Source organism: Coregonus clupeaformis, chromosome 33, assembly GCF_020615455.1.
Source record: "Coregonus clupeaformis isolate EN_2021a chromosome 33, ASM2061545v1, whole genome shotgun sequence".
Lineage (NCBI taxonomy): Eukaryota > Metazoa > Chordata > Actinopteri > Salmoniformes > Salmonidae > Coregonus > Coregonus clupeaformis.
The window spans coordinates 16,016,044-16,039,421 of record NC_059224.1 but is presented as its reverse complement, the minus strand read 5'-3'; the positions used below and the strand labels follow the sequence as shown (position 1 = coordinate 16,039,421).

Genomic DNA, 23,378 nt, shown 5'->3' with positions numbered 1-23,378 from the left:
AGTGTACCTTATTCAAGGAGCCCTGGGCCAGCTAGCCAGCCAGCCGCAGACACAAACGCAGCCCGTTGAATATTGCTTATGCCTGTCCCTTTCTGATGAGGCCAAGCTAGGTCTCTCCGCAAAGCAGTGTAGAGGCAAATACACTAGTACACCTATTTACCCAGCATCTCCCTTTGGCCGGGAACAAAAGGCCTGGCAGTGTGGGGTGCAAATTGATTGGCTCTCTCCTTTGTTGTTCCAGAGAGACTGCAGGAGATATATGTGGCTCTAAGGACGGCTAATTGCCCCCGTGCCTATGGTTTCTTTCAGAGGAACCTTCCTGCCTGAGCCAGGGCCCATTGACGAGCTCCGCCTCTCCTCCTGGGGCTGTGGGGGCTTTGTCCAGCCCTGGCTTTGACTGAGACCAGGAGAGAGTATGTGCCTAGTGCCTCACATTTCACCCCGGCCCCTCCACTCCTTCCAAAACCCCCCACACACCACCACCATCTTTTGTTAAGTCTAGAGTGCATATGCTTCCTGGGTCCCCACCCTCCCTCCTCTTCCTCCCCCATTGGTTTCGGTGGGGCGGGGGGCCCAAAGGGCAGGACCCTGGGGAAGAGGACGGACAGCAGTGACATGTTTAACCTCTGAACCGCTCTGGGTCTCTGGTTCTCTGAGTCACGCCTGTAGCTCATCCATCATGGCGGCCTGCGCGTGTCGCTCACACCAGCTGTCAGTCACGCTTCCTCCTTCCTTCTCCCCTCCCTTACCGTTGACAATCAGAAGAAGGGCGGTGACTGCTGTGGAGGGCAGCTGATAAACTAGGTGTCGCTCACACAGAGAGAGAGCGGGAGAGAGAGAGAGAAAAAGAGAGAGGGTAGCAGCCAACGGTCTGTCCAGCTGCAGGGAGGAAAGGAGATGCTGATCAATTGATTTAAACATTGTTTGAGACGCCGATAGGATGGATAGTATGACAGCCATGACTACAGTCTTTCTGCAATATTTTGCCTACTCAGTGGCCATTGTTCTCTCAGCCACTTCAAGGTGTGCAATTAGTTTGACGTTGCTTATTGCACATTCTAGGCTACAATCTTTACCATGTAGACTAGTCTACTACGGCATAGGATTCTAAAAGGATATTCACATCATATTGAAACATAATTCAAGAAAAGCTATTGCATAAAATAAAAAATAATTGTGATGTATTTATATTCTCTGAAATGTAGACCCAAGAGGGCATTATTTTATCAGCGAAATAAGATATCTGATCCTCAGAATTGGAATAGGTTAAGCAGCCTTAATCTAGTATATTGGGCTTGTTGAAACAATCAGCCCTCTCGCTGTTACATCCTCTGGGTAGGTAGGGTTACTGGATGAACACTTTAAAGTCAGGATACTTTGGTAACCTCGGTACTTACTTTCTTAAATGACCCTTCCCACAACCCCACTTTCCCCCTGATGATGTCATAAGGGCAAGCCGCGGCCTGGCCGGCCGGCGGGCAGGTCAAGGTGGTCAGAGATACCCCGTGGGGAGGATGTGAGGAACAGAGATCCACACAGCTAATCAGCGCCACACTTTCCTACTGAGGGAGAGGAAAGAGAAAACAAAGAGAAAGGGAGCGGCGGCCATTTGAACTGAGTTTCAGCCTTGAATTAAAACCAGCAGAGTCATTAGAGGCACGCTGGTTAGACTCCTGCTGGGTTTTTAAATTGGATTCATAGGGAGGGAGACTCCCTGGGGGCGGAGTGGGGTCTAGCCATGCTGGCAGGGGGGCACCAGGACTCTTCATCACCATCCTTCCTCTAACAGTCTCATTACCCCTGCTTTAAACACACTGCTTATACTCTACACAGAGATAACGGTGTCGAGGCTATTGTTTTGCTTCAACCTCTGAACCAATTTAATAGTATTTTGTGCAGTAGGAGGATGTGATGTTAACTAGGTGGTTTTCAAAGTGTTAGTTTACAGGTCTTATTGTGGATGTAGTGTTTTTCATTTGCTCTGGCGTGGTCATGGTGCCCAGGATTTAAGCATAGTGAATTATTTATTTTTTCAACCTCCAAATGCAAGCTGAATATTTAATCCATTCTTAGATGTTTTATTTTTTCTTTGCCCAGATCTGTTCTAATTTGCGTTGTTTCAAAAACTCCTAACAACAACTCTGTTCGTCCTGTGTTTGAACCCATTTTGCATCCAAACTCATCTCGTCTGACAGAATCAATAGCCAGTGTGTCAAGCTTTCTGGGCGATGGAGCATGCCACACCTGTCAAAAGCCGAGCTACCTCCTTCTCCTCCCTGTTCTCAGTCTCCTAACGACCAGTGCACACCAGACATCAGAATACCTGATTGTGTGCCTCATACCACCACTGTCTGTATTGTAGCTTGTGGAGGCTAGAGCTGTTTGGTGTTGGACAATGCACATCCTTCTTTAAAAGAATAGTCATCAATGCACACATGATATAGGATAGAAAATAGGAGACAATTGAAGCAAACAAATCCAGTGTATATTTATCCTAACAAGGTTATTTATGGTTCGATGATTAAGATGCTGAACTGAGTTATTATACACTAGCCTAGCTCTAGCTGGGTGTGTGAGATGTTGGGGCCGTGCCCAAACTGTTATTGGGTGTTTGAACACATTCTCATCCTCCATCAGAGCCACTGCAGAGCAATCGATGCTGCTTGGCACACACACACAAGCAGGCACACACACATACACACAAGCAGGCACACACACACACACACAAACCTCTATGTATGCTCTGCTGTGTGTTTATAGCTCTACTGGGCTGACACAGCAGCACACAGAGAGAGCCCCTAGTTCGCCCTGCCCAGCCCAGTCTACTGGGAGGAAGTGTTGAGAAAGTCATTTGCTGTTAGACACGCTTCTAATCACACTGCACTTCTGCTACAGCGATGTGGCAGGATTGCAGTGTGAGTGAATGTTTGAAGTTCAAGGGGGATGATAAGGGGAATTTTAATTTAGTGAGCATGTTGTTTTTCTTAATTGATTTGCGTGTGAATATGAAAATGGAGTAATGGTCCCCATGCAGAGTGTGTCATCACCATTAGCAACAGTTAGTTACAGTGGAAGATGAGCATGGAGCCACACTTACTGTATATACATTTTAGTCATTTAGCAGACGCTCTTATCCAGGGCATTTAGGGTTAAGTGCCTTGCTCAGGGGCCAGACAGATTTTAAACCTAGTCAGCTGGGGGGATTCGAACCAGCAACCTTTCAGTTACTGGCCCAACGCTCTTAACCGCTACGCTACCTAACAATGGCTCCTGTGGCTCTTTAATGAGAATGGTGCTGTGTGTGTGTGTGTGCGCAAGCAAGCTGTGTTATATAGAGTATGTGTGGGGTATGTTTAGTATTTGTCTATATGTGTATGTGTTTGTGCAGTGCAACACACATACAGCATGTCTGGTAGTAATCCTCATACACTCCCAGACAGACACCATTGCTGGTGCATATGAAACAACCAACCCTGATGGCTGCAGCCAATGCTAATTCCCCTCATCTCCCCTCCTCAGCTCTGCTGTGCTCAGCTCGACACCTCACAACGCCTGCTAGGCTCCTCTCCCAGTCCTCCTCACAGGGATTTGTTTGGGTGGCGGGCTGGCTTTTCAAAAAGGGCCGTCTTAATCCTGTACAATTAATTAAGCTCTTACAGATGAGCTAGTAGCCAGTGACATCTGCTGTGTGGATCTTCTCTGGGTGTCATGCTAGATACGACCTAAGCCAAAGAGCAGACCCTCTTTCTCTCCCCTTCTCCTCTGCTGGGTACATTCTGGAGGCTGGTGTTGATTGATGCCAAGGATACCCTCTGTGGGTAGTAGTTCTCTCTAGTCACTATGGCAGACACATAGCCTGTATATTGTTCCATGCCCTGGCTTGAAGGAAGCATTTAGAATAAAACATGTGTCTGAAGTGTTGTGCTCTGGCTGTGTTCTGCAGTGTGGGTGACTTCAAATCATATCAAATCTAATTTTATTTGCCACATGCGCCGAATACATCTTACAGTGAAATGCTTACTTACCAGCCCTTAACTAACAATGCAGTTTTAAGAAAGAAAAGGTATATATTGTTGAGTAAAAATTGATAGCAAAAAAATATTTTTTATATACACTCTTATCCAGAGCGACTTACAGGAGCTAAGTGCCTTGCTCAAGGGCACATCGACAGAATTTTCACCTAGTCAGCTCGGAGATTAGAACCAGCAACCTCTCGGTTACCGGCACAACGCTCTTAACCACTAAGCTACCTGCCGCCCCACTGCCACCACTAAGCTACCAGTACAGGGTCAATGTGCGGGGGCACCGGTTAGTTGAGGTAATTGAGGTAATATGTACATGTGGGTAGAGTTAAAGTGACTATGCATAGATAATAAACAGAGTAGCAGGAGCATAAAAGAGGGGGTGGGGATGGGATGGGGTGGGGGGGCAATGCAAATAGTCTGGGTAGCCATGATTAGCTGTTCAGGAGTCTTATGGCTTGGGGGTAGAAGCTATTAAGAAGCCTTTTGGACCTAGACTTGGCACTCCGGTACCGCTTGCCGTGCAGTAGCAGAGAGAAAAGTGTATGACTAGGGTGGCTGGAGTCTTTGACAATTTTTAGGGCCTTCCTTTGACACCGCCTGGTACAGAGTTCCTGGATGGCAGAAAGCTTGGCCCCAGTGATGTACTGGGCCGTACACACTACCCTCTGTAGTGCCTTGCGGTCGGAGGCCAAGCAGTTGCCATACCAGGCGGTGATGCAACCAGTCAGGATGCTCTCGATGGTGCAGCTGTATAACTTTTTGAGGATTTGAGGACCCATGCCAAATCTTTTCAGTCTCCTGAGGGGGAATAGGTTTTGTCGTGCCCTCTTCACGACTGTCTTGGTGTGTTTGGACCATGATAGTTTGTTGGTGATGTGGACACCAAGGAACTTGAAGCTCTCAACCTGTTCCACTACAGCCCTGTCGATGAGGATGTGGGCGTGCTCAGTCCTCTTTTTTTTCATGTAGTCCACAATTATCTCCTTTGTCACGTTGAGGGAGAGGTTGTTATCCTGGCACCACACGGCCAGGTCTCTGACCTCCTCCCTATAGGCTGTCTCATCGTTGTCGGTGATCAGGCCTACCACTGTTGTGTCGTCTGCAAACTTAATGATGGTGTTGGAGTCGTGCCTGGCCATGCAGTCATGGGTGAACAGGGAGGACAGGAGGGGACTGAGCACGCACCCCTGAGGGGCCCCCGTGTTGAGGATCAGCGTGGCAGATGTGTTGTTACCTACCCTTACCACCTGGGGGCGGCCCGTCAGGAAATCCAGGATCCAGTTGCAGAGGGAGGTGTTTAGTCCCAGGGTACTTAGCTTAGTGATGAGCTTTGAGGGCACTATGGTGTTGAACGCTGAGCTGTAGTCAATTAATAGCATTCTTACGTACAGTGAGGGGAAAAGTATTTGATCCCCTGCTGATTTTGTACGTTTGCCCACTGACAAATAAATGATCAGTCTATAATTTTAATGGTAGGTTTATTTGAACAGTGAGATACAGAATAACAACAAAAAAATCCAGAAAAACACATATCAAAAATGTTATAAATTGATTTGCATTTTAATGAGGGAAATAAGTATTTGACCCCATTTCAATCAGAAAGATTTTTGGCTCCCAGGTGTCTTTTATACAGGTAACGAGCTGAGATTAGGAGCACACTCTTAAAGGGAGTGCTCCTAATCTCAGCTTGTTACCTGTATAAAAGACACCTGTCCACAGAAGCAATCAATCAATCAGATTCCAAACTCTCAACCATGGCCAAGACCAAAGAGCTCTCCAAGGATGTCAGGGACAAGATTGTAGACCTACACAAGGCTGGAATGGGCTACAAGACCATCGCCAAGCAGCTTGGTGAGAAGGTGACAACAGTTGGTGCGATTATTCGCAAATGGAAGAAACACAAAAGCACTGTCAATCTCCCTCGGCCTGGGGCTCCATGCAAGATCTCACCTCGTGGAGTTGCAATGATCATGAGAACGGTGAGGAATCAGCCCAGAACTACACGGGAGGATCTTGTCAATGATCTCAAGGCAGCTGGGACATGTTGGTATTACAGACTCAGTCAGGGACTGTTCACAGGCCTGCGTCATCACAAGTTGGAAAGTATTGGAGTTTCAAGGAGTCTCGACACACTAATTGTCAATGCTTTGCTGAGTCATAATCATTTGGTGCAAAACATCTAGGGTATAGGAATCTGTATGCAGTATGATTCACATATCTCCTAACCAGCCCTGATGTTTATGTTTTAACGAGCAAAGTAAAAGTATGCCTTGTTAATGTTTTGTCTGACAGTGTGTGTTGTTGTGAATATGGAGGGGGTAGCAGGAGTTTTAATACAATGCTGCTCTCTGGTTCACACACACTGCCCACTCTCATAAACACAGACGAGAGATCAACGGCCTCACCTGCCTCTGACAGATCCAGGTGGAAATGAAGAGGTGCGTTCATCTCATCACATTCCCCTTACAAAGCCCCCCCCCCCTCTCTCTCTCTCTCTCGCTCTCTCCCCTCTCTCTCTCTCTCTCTCTCTGTCTCTCCCTCCTCTCTCTCTCTCTCTTTCCATCTTTTGGGCTGACGTGGGATGAGTCACAACACTCCAAATGACCTCAGCTGCTGTCCCAGATAGAACCCCCTGAGATTGTTGTAGATGGGCTGACGATGTCGACATGGAGAGTGATTTGTCGATACTCTCTGAATCTCACCTCTGCTCTAGTGACAGAAACATGCCAGGGTGGGTGACTGAAGGTAACAGGGCAGTGTGCGGTGAACTCCAGGAACAATAGGCTGGAGATAAATAGCTATCACTGTCCTGCCTGCCTGCCTTCCAGTCATCATAAGGCCTCAGCTTATCTAGGCCCGGTAGTCTGTATGGCACTACTACTCCACAGTCAATGTGTTTCTCACTATCTCTAGTCAGACCCCATCCTGAGTCTTTTTAATTTGGTTCACTACACTGTATTTCTTTCTTTTTCTCTCTCTCTTTTCTCTCCCCACCACCAGATCAGCTAATTGCTATTATGGATAACAATAACAATGTTGGTAATAATGCCCACAATAAAAAAGATGATGCGGTGTGATTACGGCAATCATTGTAATCAGAGGGAGAGGGTCTGCAGCTGGATAGAGATCACACTCGGAGAGAGAGAGAGAGAGAGAGTGGGACAGAGAGACAGAGGTTAAAGAAGACGAAAGAGAGGGAGGAATTATGTTGTTGCCTTAATTGCTACTCCGATGTGTTCTTTCTCCTACCACAGCTGTTATTAGAGGGGGGAGGCTCCAATCAGAGAGAGCCAGGCATGAGCTACACTGTCTTATTTATACTACCGTAAACAAAAATATAAACGCAACATGTAAAGTGTTGGTCCATGTTTCATGAGCTGAAATAAAAGATCCCAGAAATGTCCTATACGCACAAAAAGCTTATTTCTCTAAAATGTTGTGCACAACTTTGTTTACATCCCTATTAGTGAGCATTTCTCTTTTGCCAAGATAATCCATCCACCTGACAGGTGTGGCATATCAAGAAGCTGATTAAACAGCATGATTACTACACAGCTGCACCTTGTGCTGGGGACAATAAAAGGCCACTCTAAAATGTACAGTTTTGTTACACAACAGCTGCATCCAACTTCATTTTAGAGAATTTGGCAGTACGTCTAACCGGCCTCACAACTTCAGGCCCCAGCTCAGGACCTCCACATCCGGCTTCTTCACCTGCAGGATGGTCTGAGACCAGCCACCCGGACAGCTGATTAAACTGTGGGTTTGCACAACCGAAGTATTTCTGCACAAACTGTCAGAAACCATCTCAGGGAAGCTCATCTGTGTGATCATCATCCTCACCAGGGTCTTGACCTGACTGCAGTTCGGCGTCGTAAACAACACCAGTGGGCAAATGCTCACCTTCGATAGCCACTGGCAAACTGGAGAAGTGTGCTCTTCATGGATGAATACTGGTTTCACCTGTACGAGGCAGATGGCAGACAGCGTGTATGGAGTCATATGGGCGAGCGGTTTGCTGATGTCAACGTTGTGAAAAGAGTGCCCCATGGTGACGGTTGGGTTATGGTATGGGCAGGTATAAGCTACGGACAACGAACACAATTGCATTTTATCAATGGCAATTTGAATGCACAGAGATACCGTGACGAGATCCTAAGGCCCATTGTCTTGCCATTCATCCACTGCCATCACCTCACATTCCAGCATGATAATGCACAGCCCCATGTCGCAAGGATCTTTACACAATTCCTGGGAGCTGAAAATGTCCCAGTTCTTCCATGGCCTGTATACTCACCAGACATGTTTGAGCAATATCCAGCAACTTCGCACAGCCATTGAAGAGGAGTGGGACAATGTTCCGTAGGCCACAATCAACAAATGTGTCGCGTTGCATGAGGCAAATGGTGGTCACACCAGATACTGGTTGGTTTTCTGATCCATGCCCCTACCTTTTTTTAAGGAATCTGTGACCAACAGATGCATATCTGTATTCCCAGTCATGTGAAATCCATAAATTAGAGCCTCATTTATTTATTTCAATTGATTGATTTCCTTATATGAACTGTAACTCAGTAAAATCTTTGAAACGGTTGCATGTTGCGTTTATATTTTTGTTCAGTGTATCAATGTCAGACCAGGCCGGTGGAGGCAAAGCCTGGGGGAGGGGGGCTGAGCCAGAGAACCACTGCCCAAGCCCCAGAGCATGTCTGCTGGCTGCATGAGCACCGCAACTCCCAGGGCTGTGTTGGCCTGCTAATCTGTACTGTAGCATGGTGGAGAGCTGTAGGGGAACCGGATGGGGGTGCGAACCAGAGATAGCATATCGCTTCACACACACTCCACTGTGCTGCACCCTCTATCCAGACACTCTTTTTCACAAGTGTGTGCGCACACACACACACACACACACACTCTCTCCTAATCGCCATTAGCATGGCCCCTCTGCCAATGAGAGCCTTTGAATGAACTAGAGACAAAGCGCCTCTGTGGGCTGTGTGTTGCAGGCCTTTCTTCCTGTTCTGATCTCCTGCTTCCTACTTCCACTGAGTCATCTTTGAAGTTGCTCTGCTTAAGCCTCTGCCATGCCCTCTCATGGCTTATTTTCTTCCTCCGACTTGATGGAATGATTTCTGTCCTGCCATTTTTTAAGCCGCAGAGTTAAACTGCCACAAGTTAAGCCTCAAGATCATAATACCCATCAAAGCACTTTTCAAATGGCTATTGACCAAATGTCTGGTGCTGTATGGTGGTTGTAGAGAGTATAGAGGACTAGAGTCTCTTGGCTTGTGCCCAAAGTGTTCTCGGCTGTTGGACCACATTGTCTCCCTCTATCAAAGTCACTGCACAGTAATCATTGATGACTTTGCAGAGTTTAGCCTGTGTGTAAGAGTTTGGACCTGGGTTGGGTTCCTCTCAATAGCCAACACAGTGAGGCAAGAGGCTGACGCAGCACATTATAAACCCAATCAGTTCTCTGCGTGTGAAGAAGAAGTACAGAGAATCAGCTGACTGAGGGAAAGTCTTATCAGTCATCAGAGCTTCAGATACAGGGACACGTGTTGTCTTTTCTCTCATGTTCTGAGTGTACTGAGTGAGTGACGTACTTGGGGAAGAATGAGATAAGCTATGGCTTAAGAGTTGGCTATCATGTACGGTCCGGTACGGTGTCCTGGCAAAGGACATAGTGGGGGTACGCCGTACCGGTAAAACGTGAGCCTATCACAATAATTAACACAAAATGACAAGAAAACTATAGGCATTTACAACATTATTTATCATTACCGCATGTCAGCTGCATTAAAATTAGCTCATTGACTTGAAAACAGGCAGTATACCCTCCACATTGCGTTGTGGTTAGACGAAAACACGAACATTTAGTCAAGGCGGAGATAGGTGGTCGAGACCGAGACGTGCACGTACAGCAGTGGATTCATCAATTCAGGCTACAAGTGTAGTGGGCCTAATGACAATCGCCAAAAGTCATTACACTTTCAGTTTTTTTGTAACAGATGTCTCTTTCCAGTCATCAAATTGCGGGTGACTTTTTCCACATTTTGTTACGTTACAGCCTTATTCTAAGGTACTCAGTACATTGTTGAAGCACCTTTGGCAGCGATTACAGCCTCATGTGTTCTTGGTTATGACGCTACAAGCTTGGCACACCTGTATTTGGGGAGTTTCTCCCATTCTTCTCTGCAGATCCTCTCAAGCTCTGTCAGGTTGGATGGGGAGCGTCGCTGCACAGCCATTTTCAGGTCTGTCCAGATATGTTTGATCGGGTTAAAGTCCGGGCTCTGGCTGGGCCACTCAAGGACATTCAGATACTTGTCCTGAAGCCACTCCTGCATTGTCTTGGCTGTGTGCTTAGGGTCTTTGTCCTGTTGGCAGGTGAACCTTCACCCCAATCTGAGGTCCTGAGCGCTCTGGAGCAGGTTTTCATCAACGATCTCTCTGTACTTTGCTCCATTCATCTTTGCCTCGATCCTGACGAGTCTCCCAGTCCCTGCTGCTGAAGAACATCCCCACAGCATGATTCTGCCACCACCGTGCTTCACCGTAGGGATGGTGCCAGGTTTCCTCCAGATGTGACGCTTGGCATTCAGGCCAAAGAGTTCAATCTTGGTTTCATCAGACCAGAGAATCTTGTTTCTCATGGTCTGAGAGTCTTTAGGTGCCTTTTGGCAAACTCCAAGCGGGCTGTCATGTGCCTTTTACTGAGGAGTGGCTTTCGTCTGGCCACTCTACCATAAAGGCCTGATTAGTGGAGTGCTGCAGATATTGTTGTCCTTCTGGAAGTTTCTCCCATCTCCACAGAGGAACCCTAGAGCTCTGTCAGAGTGACCATCGGGTTCTTGGTCACCTCCCTGACCAAGGCCCTTCTCCCCTGATTTCTCAGTTTGGCCGGGCGGCCAGCTCTAGGAAGAGTCTTGGTGGTCCCAAACGTCTTCCATTTAAGAATGATGGAGGCCACTGTGTTCTTGGGGACCTTCAATGCTGCAGAACTCTTTTGGTACCATTCCCCAGATCTGTGCTTCGACACAATCCTGTCTTGGAGCTCTACGGACAATTCCTTCGACCTCATGGCTTGGTTTTTGCTCTGACATGCACTGTCAACTGTGGGACATTATATAGACAGGTGTGTGTCTTTCCAAATCATGTCCAATCAATTGAATTTACCACAGGTGGACTCCAATCAAGTTGTAGAAACATCTCAAGGATGATAAATGGAAACAGGATGCACCTGAGCTCAATTTCGAGTCTCATAGCAAAGGGTCTGAATACTTATGTAAATAAGGTATTTCAGTTTTTTATTTTTAATATATTTGCTAAAATGTATAAAAACCTGTTTTCGTTTTGTCATTATGGGTTATTGTGTGCAGATTGATTAGGATTTTTTTAAAATCCATTTTAGAATAAGGCTATAACATAACAAAATGTGGAAAAAGTCAAGGGGTCTGAATACTTTCTGAAGGCACTGTATGTAATTCTAAGATTAGACCAATACATTGTTTTCGCTGCTGTACCGGTAAAAAATTAAATCTACTTTCACCCCTGATCATATGTGACTGCATTATTTAGCATAGATGAATAGAATCTTTGTCATTAGTTCCTTAGTTCATTCTTCATTTACTTTATGTTCGTATTCTTATCTTTTATTATTTCTTATTGTTGTTGCATTGTCGAGTAGGAACCTGCAAGTAACCATTTTGTTGGACAACTAATAAAGCTTGAAACGTAGTCCATTATCCTACTGATGTGTGGAGACAATACATACAAGTACTTCTGCTAGCTTTGAATGAGTCAATTGTGGCTGGTTGATTGAAATGGATATGTGGAGCGACCTCTTGTAGGAGAATGACCTCCCCTCCTTTCCGGGGAATGACCTCCCCTCTTTTGGGCCCAATCCATAACACAGAGATTTAAAGATGCAATCTCAAATGTTTGTATAATTTCAGCCAGTAGTTTTGAAAGTGGTGCTCACAAGCCAAAAGTGGCCCCCTGTTTTTTGTGTACTACGCTATTCCAATTGTGTACTACGTCATCCATTTGTGTACTACGTCATCCATTTCGTGTGATATGTTATAACTTTAGCAATTTGTATGATATTATATTCATTTAGAAATGTGTGCAATATGCTATACATTTTTTATGCTTAAGATCCCAGAGTGTATCTTTAATTTAGTGCTCACTTCACTGTAACTGTAACCTATTGCTAGTCATTAGCTCACATGAGTCTCACTAAAGTAGACTCTCTGGACTCCAGTCATAGAGCCCTGGTGGGAGTGGTACCCACCAGTCACATTTAGACCAGGGAGGTAGAGAGGGATGAGAGGGGACTGTGAAGGGATGATGTTATGGATGAGTTCACCTCCCAGACTCCCATCAGTTGGACAGAGAGGATGTGTACCCAGCCCTTCATCACAAGGTCCTTTACTCCCCTGGCCTGGACAGGACAGAGGATAGATACATCAATCTATTGTAGTCCCATCGCTCCTCAGTAGAGGACACACACAAACGTGCATACACACACACACAGATGACCTGACATTGTGACTCTCTCTAAACGGCACACTAATCTGTGTGCATGAACAATAATAGTCCAGGGCCTGGCTTCCTGATAGCGATGGAATTTAGGCCTACGGGTGTTTTTAACGATGCATCTTTGTAACATGCTTTTCCCAAAACAACACGCAGAGAGAATGCGTCGTTGGAGCATGTGTCGATACTGATAGGATCGAAAGAAAGGGAGCGCTTTGCTCTCAGATCAGCTTTCTCCATTCAAATATTTCCATAACATTACAATTATTTCACAATACTGACGACGGATCAGCTCCTAGAGAGATAAAACCGACTACGGCTGCAAATATTGAGACGGCTTATTCTAATGCTTACCCAATAAAAATGCATTAAATTACTGATTTGGCACATCATTGCTACACATCATGAAGTATATTGAGACAAATTACAGACAGTAACCTACAAGTAGCAAAATAGAACTCAATTGATTGAACATGAAATGTATTTCAATATGATTGAAATAGGCCTATAGCCTGCTGTTTATATTTTCATGAAGTCATCTGTAGTTTTCATTTGAAACATATTTTTATACGTCGCCTGTTTGTATCAAATGCAAAGACATTGGCAACTTTGTATTCATAGTCAACTTTGTTCTGAAGTTATCGACTGTCACAGAGATACAGATCAACCATGTGATTCTGTGTTTAGAGAAGATATTATGTGGATAAAGTGACGCGGGAGGGCAAAAAAGCATCTAACGACGCACGTAGCTGTTCTACGAGTGGTCTGAGAGGCAGGCGTAAGATTACGAGCGTTTTCAAGTGCAACATTAATAACGATTGTTTTGGGAAACAGCTCTGAGGTTTAACGACACTCCTGCGAAGGTTCTAACGATTAACTTAGCCTTAAGATGCTTTTAGGAAACCGAGCCCAGATCAACCCTTGCTCACTCACTCCCTGCATAAACATACAGAGATAACTCACACATGCCTGGGGCACCGTATACATTAACTGACTCATATGTTTGCGGTTAATTCTCAGTAATAATTGGCTGCCACATGAGCAGCCCTGCCCGGATACAGTGGGGCTGGCCGGTCTGAGTGGCTGGAAGTAGAGCAGCACTAACTAGTGGAGTGAGTGTGTTGAGGGGACAGCTAGCGCAGGCAGGCAGAGAGGCAGAAGGGAGAGTGCAAATGCCACCCCAGATAAGGCCTTCTCTGTGATTACACTCATTATTCCGACAGTTTTTTGGGGGCGCTGGGAAAAGGAGCTCCAGGCCAAGCTAGTTAGTCATATCCTACCCTCCCTCAGAGAGATAGGAGGGGGAGAGGAAGCGCTTACAAGGCAGGGTAGGGGAGAGGCGGTTGAAGGGGCAAAAAAATGCAGCTTCCCCTGTCTGAATTGTTCCATCACTTAGAGTCATACTGATGTTCCTCTCCCACTGCAGCTGATTTTACATAGCCACACACACTGAAGTAGGGCTTCATGCTGTTTAATTATTCATGTGAATGTACCCATGAAGTGCTTTCTAACTGCTTTTACTGCTTTCTTTCTTCCCCTGTTGAGGTAGCTACATTCACACTTTTAAAGAGAGAGACATACTCATGAAAATGAAAATATGATTTTGTATGATAATATTCAAAAGATACCTTTTCTCATAAGGTTACTTCAAAAACACATTCTTTGTCATATTCAATCCTCAGTCTTCATTCTCTCGTCCTCGTCCGTCCTTGCATGTATGTATGTGTGTAGTAGTGTGTCCTTGTGATGTTTTTGCTAAATAAGTCGCTGGTGATGTGAATGTTAATGCAAGGTGAAACAATTCTTTCACAATCCAGTAAGTGTAATCTGTGTGGTGGAGGCTGAAGCGCGCCAATACAGAAAATGTAAATTCTATTAATCAACAAGCAATCTTCCTATAGAAGAAAATTAAGCGATGTCCTATCAAAGCCGTGCCATCAAAAAATGACTGTATGTAAAAATTCTTTTTTGTGTGGTGTGTCAATGAAAAGATAAATGGGAATATTACTGAAAGTGCTTGAAAACATTTTGTCTGTGTTATTTTTTTCTCCTTTTCTTTTAGAGAACGCTATTTTTTTCCCTATCTGTGTGTCCCCTGCCATTTTGAGTGCTAAAGACAGGCTTTAGTTTATCACGCTCGGCTGAAGGCCACGTACGAGTCAAAATGCATTAGCCTGAGCACTTCTGTGAGGCTAGAAGAAATACACTCAGTGAGCTTGTTGTCCGTCTTATATTATTTTCATTTTTTTCATTTCTGGAGCAGCTTTTTTCTGTGAATCTTTAAGAGAAAGGGCCAACAATGTAGATGTATTTCTTTCTTTCTTTACTCTTCCTGTCAAATAAATAGCGTAGTATTAGTTGTATTTTTCTAAACCTATCTCTTCGGTTGTAAACACATTTCAGTGTGTGTGTTTGTACGTGCGTGCGTGTGAACTATGAAGTGTGCCCGTGAAGGCAACTGCCCTTCACAGTGGCTTTATGTGTATAAGGGATGGAGGGGGGGACATGTGTCCTGGGGGGCAGTGTGACAGGGAGCAGTTTGGTACATGGTGGGGGATAAAGGGGACCGCTGGGGGAGGCTAGGGGGGGTTGGGGGAGTCAGGGGGGCTCTCTCTCACACACACACACACACTGAGCAGAGCATATCGCAGCAAAGTGCAGAAGCGGCGAGTCATTAATATTCTGTCTGGACTCATTGTCTTTCCCTGCTGACATTTACATTTAGATTGTTTATCTTACAGCGGGGGTGTCCAGCCATTAATGAACATGCTTCTGTTCTGTTGTTCCCCAATGGCTGTGATTACTGCCACCACACTAAGATAATGAGAGTGGAGTGAGAGTGGAGAAGCTGGGGCTGGAGCTGGGGCTTGTGTATGGGGCTGCATGGGATGAGGCTCGGGCTGGAGCTGGGGTATTGGGGCTGGGGCTATGGCTATTGCTGAAGCTGGGGTATTGGGGCTACGGCTGGGGCTGAGGTATAGGGGCTGGGGCTATGGTATAGGGGCTGGGGCTGAGGTATAGGGGCTGGGGCTGAGGTATAGGGGCTATGGCTGGGGTATAGGGGCTGGGGCTGTGGTATAGGGACTGGGGTATAGGGACTGGGGTATAGGGATTGTCAAATCTATGGTTCACTCATAGCAGTGCTGCAGGGTCCATACAACTAGTTTTGGCACTAATAGAAATGAAACTGAGGTAAAACGGTGACAAAGTCACTATTATGCTACATGTATCATGGGCTTGAGTCCCTGTATGCTGAAATCTATATTTTGTGAGACATTCTTGGCTGGCTGGTGAGCAGTGTGGATGTAAAAGTGATTTAATGATGTCTGTTCTAATGCATTTTCCTCACTCCACTCTCCCATATTAAATTAGTCGGGCCCAGCTAGGCTCCACGCTAGCCTGTCTGTTCACAGCACTGTAGCAGCACTCTTCCACATTCCAAAGTGGAGGGGGTTTATTGAAGCTGGCCAGGAGTCAGAGCCTCTCAGTGTGTCTTTTGCCACTCAGGCCAACAAGACAGAGTTTTTACACAAACACAGACGGAGGGTTGAACGTCTTTTACATCTAACTAACCTTGCCAACTTTTTGTATGAATACAAATGTGAACGGTTATGAAAATGAGATCATCTAAATCAACTGTATAGTCACAGACATAGGTTGTGTGTGTATTGACGGAAGGCAGGGTTTCTTTCAACTCAAAGTCGAGCGCCACATCCCACATCACAGCATGTTTCACATCAGAAGTGAAGAAAAGGAAACTGTGTTTGAGGTCATGAAAATGTCCCTGCCCTCTGCAGCGGGGAGTTAGAGCGGCCATACTGATGATATTATCATGGAGCCCCACAGTGCAGAGGACAGGAGCACATATACATGCACCATATTTGTCCTTTCAAGTAGAGGTTGCCTATCCTGGTCTAACAACCTCTACCTCTTTCCCTAGCCCCTAATCTCTTCTATGTAGATCTTGATGTAGATTGGTGTAAGCAAAATGATGACTGTGACATATAAATGGATTGATGGACGGAGAGACTTAATGACAGAGAGAGTGACTGACACACAGAATAAAAAGCCATTTAGCAGACGCTTTTATCCAAAGCGACTTACAGTCATGCGTGCATACATTTTTAAAAACATATATACATATGGGTGGTCCCGGGGATCAAACCCACTACCCTGGCATTGCAAGCGCCATGCTCTACCAATTGAGCTACAGAGGACCACATGACAGAATGACAGAGAGACTGACTGACAGAGAGACTGAGTGACACAGAGACAGAGAGACTGACTGACAGAGAGACTGAGTGACACAGAGACAGAGAGACTGACTGACAGAGAGACTGACTGACAGAGAGACTGAGTGACACAGAGACAGAGAGACTGACTGACAGAGAGACTGACTGACTGAGTGTTAGGGAGGCTGTGATGGGCGTGTGGCTATGGTGCCGCAGTAGATTGCCTGGCCTCGGTCTCCAGCTGGCTGTATCGGCACGCCTAGCTGCCATGGCAACACACCCAGTAAGGACACAGCACAGGAAGGGCTTGGCTGGCTCCAGATGTTGGGCTCACTCCCCCACATTTATCCTAATCCACACACTGCCCTCCAACAGCAGGCCATCTGCAGCACAGACACACACACACTCACATCTACACACACACACACACACACATACACACACACAGACACTAACGCACATTAGCTCAGCCAGGTGGCTCTGTGGCCCCAATGGGCTTCTTCCACCTCTGGCTTTGTCAGTTGATTGGAGTGATCGCAGCTGCTATAAAATCATGCATGAGATGAATGAGAATGTTTAAATGGGTCAGTGTATGTGTGCATGTTGCAAAAAACCCCAGGTTAATTTTCTCTGTCTTTCTCTGTTTGCAATGGCAAAGCTAGCTACTGTAAATGCAAAAAAGCAATCCCTCTGCAGTCCTTACACACCAGAGATACACCAAAGTATCTTACAATGGCCAGTCATTGTGTGTATTGCATCAGTGGTGTGGAGACTGATGCAGTCCCGTGTAGCTCAGTTGATAGAGCATGGCGTTTGCAACGCCAGGGTTGTGGGTTCAATTCCCACAATGTATGCACTCACTATCTGTAAGTCGCTCTGGATAAAAGTGTCTGCTAAATGACGTAAATGTAAAATGAGACTGTAGGTGTGTGATGGACTGTCTGTGTTTGACTAACAGAGACCCTCTCCTGTGTGTCCTACAGCCAAGCACGATGTCAACGGCAACAGGACCGTACCGCCATTCCCTGAGGGACTGCAGATGGCTATGTTTGGTAAGTGATCTGTATGAGGGGGGGAAACAGGGGATAGGAGGAAAGAGGGGAGGATGACATCCAGACAGTATAGTGTAATTAGTTCCCCCTCCCCTGATACTCTGTTAGGTTCAGAAAAATACATGAAAAACAGAGAGAGGATAGAGGGATGGGATGGGATGGTAGGAGGAGGGGTGTAGAGATTAATTGCAAGGGATGATTAGGATCTCTTTAATAAAATGCATTAGTTCAGCTCCTCTTTTCTCTGTTCAGAGAGTCAAACTGTGAAGTCCATCACGACAGAGCAGAGAAATCAGCCTCTTTATCTTCCGGGCCTGTGTACAAATAAGCAGGTTTTAAAGCAGCCTTACACTCAAATCACAAAACCCCCCGTGGACAGCCTTAAAAGGTGCCAGTTACCCTTGACTCTACAAAAGCCTGTCTTCTACCCCCCTCTGTTACCATTGTGTCAGTGATTGGCTACGTTCAGCACTACCTTGTGTTAATACTCCAACATTCACTCCCAAACACAAAGGTGTGTGTGCGTGAGCATGTGTGTAGGAGCCGTGTAGGATCCTCTTCAGTCACAATCACCTCACACACACAAAAACCTCTCACACACACATCGAGGCAAACTGTCTGAGCCCCACTCAACTCTTCAGTACTGCATGGAGAGAAAACCCAGCTCACCAGTCATTTGGTTTCTCAGCTAAATCACTCCACACAATCGGCGGAATTAATGACTGTGGATAACAGTTTTGAAATTGTACCTTAATATATTTTTACTGTTTTATTTGGTGGGGGAGTATTACTTGGTGCTAAATGTTAACAGTGGGTATTAGTTTTATATCGGTTGTTTTTACAGGCCCACAGTACATCTGATAACCAATTAACACTATGGTTTCATTAGACAGTATATCCAAAGCTGGGACACAGATCCAGACCTTTATGGAGGTGATTTAGAGCAAACACAAGGTGGATGTGTTCCCTGCTGACAGACTAATACTCAGGAGAAAGAGAAAGGCTGGTGCACCTCAGTGGCGTAGGAGGGTTTTAATGGGTTGTATCAGTGTGTGTGGGCTGTTGTATTAATTTCACACCTAAGAGAGGTATCGAGACCAGAGCAACATTGGCCAATAAACAAGGTGCATGAGAGCCAAGTCAGCCAGGGTATGATATAATACATCTGTGCTCTAAATAAGCCTAATAGTATCCTATGTCTGAAATTGGCACTGGTTCAGGATTTTATTCACTCCATTCCTTCCAAGTGAATTTCTCCATCATCCCTCCATCCACTCATCTATTTCTATAATTTTTTCCAACTATCCATCCATCTATGCCTGTCCATCCGTTTCTGACTTGAGGTATGCTGTCTTACAGGGATGGGATGTTTCTGACTGGGGTGTGTTGTGTTAAAGGTCTAGTGCAGTCAAAAACATGATTTTCCTGTGTTTTATATTGACACTATGAGGTTGTAATAATACTGTGAAATTATGAAAATGATGATAATTCCCTTTTAGTGTAAGAGCTGTTTGAAAAGACCGCCTGAAATTTCTGTTTTGGTGGGATGGAGTTTTGGCCTGCCCGGTGACATCACCAGGCAGTAAATTAGTTAATATACCAATAGGAAAGAGAGTTTCAAACCTCTCTGCCAATAACAGACCCCTCCCAGACAGTCCTAGCAAAGTTCTTGCTTGAGAAATTGCTCTTTGCTATGAAGTTTATTTTTCAGCCATTTTAATTGAAAACAATCACAGTAAGGTATTTAATTGTTACCCAGAAACGATTTGATATTGAGATAAAAACAGCTGCATTGGACCTTTAAAGGGATGGTCTGTTTCTGACTGAGATGTGTTGTCTTAAAGGGATGGGCTGTTTCTGGGGCGCAGAGAGACAATTCTGGAAGCAGAAAGGTGTCTACTCCACCCAGGTGGGCTACGCTGGAGGCCTCACCCCCAACCCCACCTACGAAGAGACCTGCACAGGTAACACTCAACACTGACCCCACACCCCACTCAACAATACCCCTGACCCGTGCTCAGAATAATTCAGTGTTCATTTAATCTGGATCTCCCTCATAAACAGCCATCCACAGTCTGTGTGTGTAATACACTAACCAGCCTCATGATGTGTTGATCATCTCCTCATGTTAATGACTTCTACATGTCTCTATGAAGGGCCTTTCTATCAGATACAGTGCTATGAAAAAGTATTTGCCCCCTTTCTAATTTTCTCTACTTTTGCATATTTGTGATAATGAATGTTATCAGATCTTCAACAAAAACCTAATATTAGATAAAGGGAACATAAGTGAACAAATAACACAACAATTACATATTTATTTCATTTATTTCATAAGCAAAGTTATGCAACACCCAATTTCCCTGTGTGAAAAAGTAATTGCCCCCTTACACTCAATAACTGGTTGTGCCACCTTTAGCTGCAAAAAGTTATACTTTTGAATCATCTGTCCATAGAACGTTCTTCCAAGAGTCTTGATGATCATCTAGGTGCTTTTTGGCAAACTTGAGTCAACTTTTTGGACGAGATGGGTCCCATTATGCCTGGCGAAAACCAAACTCTGCATTCCACAGTAAGAACATCATACCAAAGGTCAAGCATGGTGGTGGTGGTGTGATGGTTTGGGGATGCTTTGCTGCCTCAGGACCTGGACGACTTGCCTTAATAGAAGGAACCATGAATTCTGCTCTGTATCAGAGAATTCTACAGGAGAATGTCAGACCATCCGTCTGTGAGCTGAAGCTGAAGCGCAGCTGGGTCATGCAGCAAGACAATGATCCAAAACACACAATCAAGTCTATATGAAAATTGCTAAAAAGCAACAAATTGGAAGTTTTGGAATGGCCTAGTCAAAGTCCAGACCTAATCCCAATTGAGATGTTGTGGCAGGACTTGAAACGAGCAGTTCATGCTTGAAAACCCACACGTCACTGAGTTAAAGCAGTTCTGCATGGAAGAGTGGGCCAAAATTCCTCCACAGCGATGTGAGAGACTGATCAACAACTACAGGAAGCATTTGGTTGGAGTCATTGCGGCTAAAGGTGGCACAACCAGTTATTGAGTGTAAGGGGGCAATTACTTTTTCACACAGGGGAATTGGGTGTTGCATAACTTTGTTTATGAAATAAATATGTAATTGTTGTGTTATTTGTTCACTTATGTTCCCTTTATCTAATATTAGGTTTTGGTTGAAGATCTGATAACATTCAGTATCACAAATATGCAAAAGTGGAGAAAATTAGAAAGGGGTTAAATACTTTTTCATAGCACTGTTCTACTGTACTGTACATGCAGCATCAGTCTTGCCCAGTCTGAGAATAATACACAATTACTCAGTAGCAGAGGTATCTGGTGTTTATATGGACAGTATACAGTTCTTTGTTTTCTCCAAACCTGCCCCTGAAAACCAAATGGAATCCCTTAAGTCCTATTATAGTGGGGCAGGGGAAAGTGACCGCTTTCTAGCAGTACTTGTGTGTGTGCTCACCTGTATGTGTTTGTGTGTGTGTGCATCCGTATGTGTGTGTGTTTGCGTGTTTAATGATCCGATAGTTAAGGTGTGTGTGTAAGGTCATTATGTGGTACACAGAAGTATCTCTCTACATTATACTTTCTAAGTGTGTGTGCTGTCCTGAGCTAAGGAAATTCACCATTAGATATGCATCACTAGCTCTATGGTTCTGTGATGGGCCTCCTCACTCTCCTGTTAGTAACACAACAGCAACAGTAGGTGTCATTTTGAGCTGTATGCTTTCTGTGAAAAGAACATTGAAATGGAAAATGAGAAATATAGTTTTGAAATGAGAATCCAAATTGGCGGTAGAAGAAAGTCTTTGCGCTTCACACAGTGAACTTGTTCACTACAGTTTTCCTTTCATTGCAATAATGGGAGTTGGGTGTTTTTGAACATTCAGATCATTATCCAAACACTGCCAGCTGTCCTTGTATTATTTTTAGATGCACCCACTGCCTCTCCATCCTGCTTTTGAGGGATTTAGGATTTAGGAAATTTGATTTTGCGCTCAGTGTGAATGTACATAGTTTTCCGGGAATAGGAAGTAACATAACAAAACCCTGCTGGGTGTTCCTCTGAGGACTGAGGGCATTTTCTGAACTCTGGCCCCTCTTGTCCAGCTCTGACCTTCACGGACCGAGCCCTTGGCAGTGTGTTTTTGCGCTTGTGTGTGTGCGCTTGTGTGTGTGTGTGTTCGTGTGTGTATGTGTGTGGAATCCGCAAAATGCCCTCTCTCTCCTATCTCTCTCTCTCCCCTCTGTGGTTCAGTACAATAACAATTTGTGTAGGGCTGTTAGGAGCATGGAAGTCACTAGTCTTTGATCTGGATATTGACTTTTGTTCCAGTAGAAAACAACTTTGTAAAGACTTTCATCAAGGGACATTTGTTTGATAACTTCCCAGAGTGCCGTTCTCTCAGGATGGATCTTGAACTGAAGTCGGAGCTTAGAGTTTAGAGGGGGTAAACATCTACTGCTGTAGGATCTGAGAGAGAGAGAAAATGTGTATGTGTGTGCATGCGTGTGTGTGTTTCATTTTATTAATGTTTTGTTATCATTTAATTTCTGTTTTGGCAGTAGTGGCACTGCTCTGTAGAATGCAGAGTGCAGCACTGAGGCAGGGAGCTTTCCATCTGGTGGTGCTGAAACCCAGCCTCAGCTCACTGCTACTGACTGCTATTGACTAATACTGACTCTTACTGACTGCTACTGACTGCTATTGACTGTTACTGACTGCTACTGACTGTTACTGACTGTTACTGACTGCTACTGACTGTTACTGACTTTTACTGCCTGCTACTACTGTCTGTTACTGACTGCTACTGCCTGCTCTGACTGTTACTGACTGTTACTGACTGCTACTGACTGCTACTAACTGTTACTGACTGTTACTGACTGCTACTGACTGCTGCTGACTGTTACTGACTGCTACTGCCTGCTCTGACTGTTACTGACTGTTACTGACTGTTACTGACTGTTACTGACTGTTACTGACTGTTACTGACTGCTACTGACTGCTACTGACTGCTACTGACTGTTACTGACTGTTACTGACTGTTACTGACTGCTACTGACTGTTACTGACTGCTACTGACTGCTACTGACTGCTACTGACTGTTACTGACTGTTACTGACTGTTACTGACTGCTACTGACTGTTACTGACTGTTACTGACTGCTACTGACTGTTACTGACTTTTACTGCCTGCTACTACTGTCTGTTACTGACTGCTACTGCCTGCTCTGACTGTTACTGACTGTTACTGACTGCTACTGACTGCTACTAACTGTTACTGACTGTTACTGACTGCTACTGACTGCTGCTGACTGTTACTGACTGCTACTGCCTGCTCTGACTGTTACTGACTGTTACTGACTGTTACTGACTGTTACTGACTGTTACTGACTGTTACTGACTGCTACTGACTGCTACTGACTGCTACTGACTGTTACTGACTGTTACTGACTGTTACTGACTGCTACTGACTGTTACTGACTGCTACTGACTGCTACTGG

The 23,378-nt window shown here is 45.1% G+C and overlaps 1 protein-coding gene across 5 annotated transcripts in view; it reads left to right on the top strand.

Annotated features, from left to right (window-relative positions):
• LOC121548883 (mitochondrial peptide methionine sulfoxide reductase-like) overlaps positions 1 to 23,378 on the top strand; it is a 64,326-nt gene that overhangs the window by 21,676 nt on the left and 19,272 nt on the right. For 4 of the 5 annotated variants that reach the window (XM_041860510.2, XM_041860507.2, XM_041860508.2 and 1 more), the window contains exons 2-3: positions 17,782 to 17,850; positions 19,695 to 19,814. In XM_041860510.2, coding sequence (XP_041716444.2) covers positions 17,782 to 17,850; positions 19,695 to 19,814 — 189 coding nt within the window. The remainder of the gene's footprint in view (positions 1 to 17,781; positions 17,851 to 19,694; positions 19,815 to 23,378) is intronic. The other variant, XM_041860511.2, reaches the window with a different exon arrangement.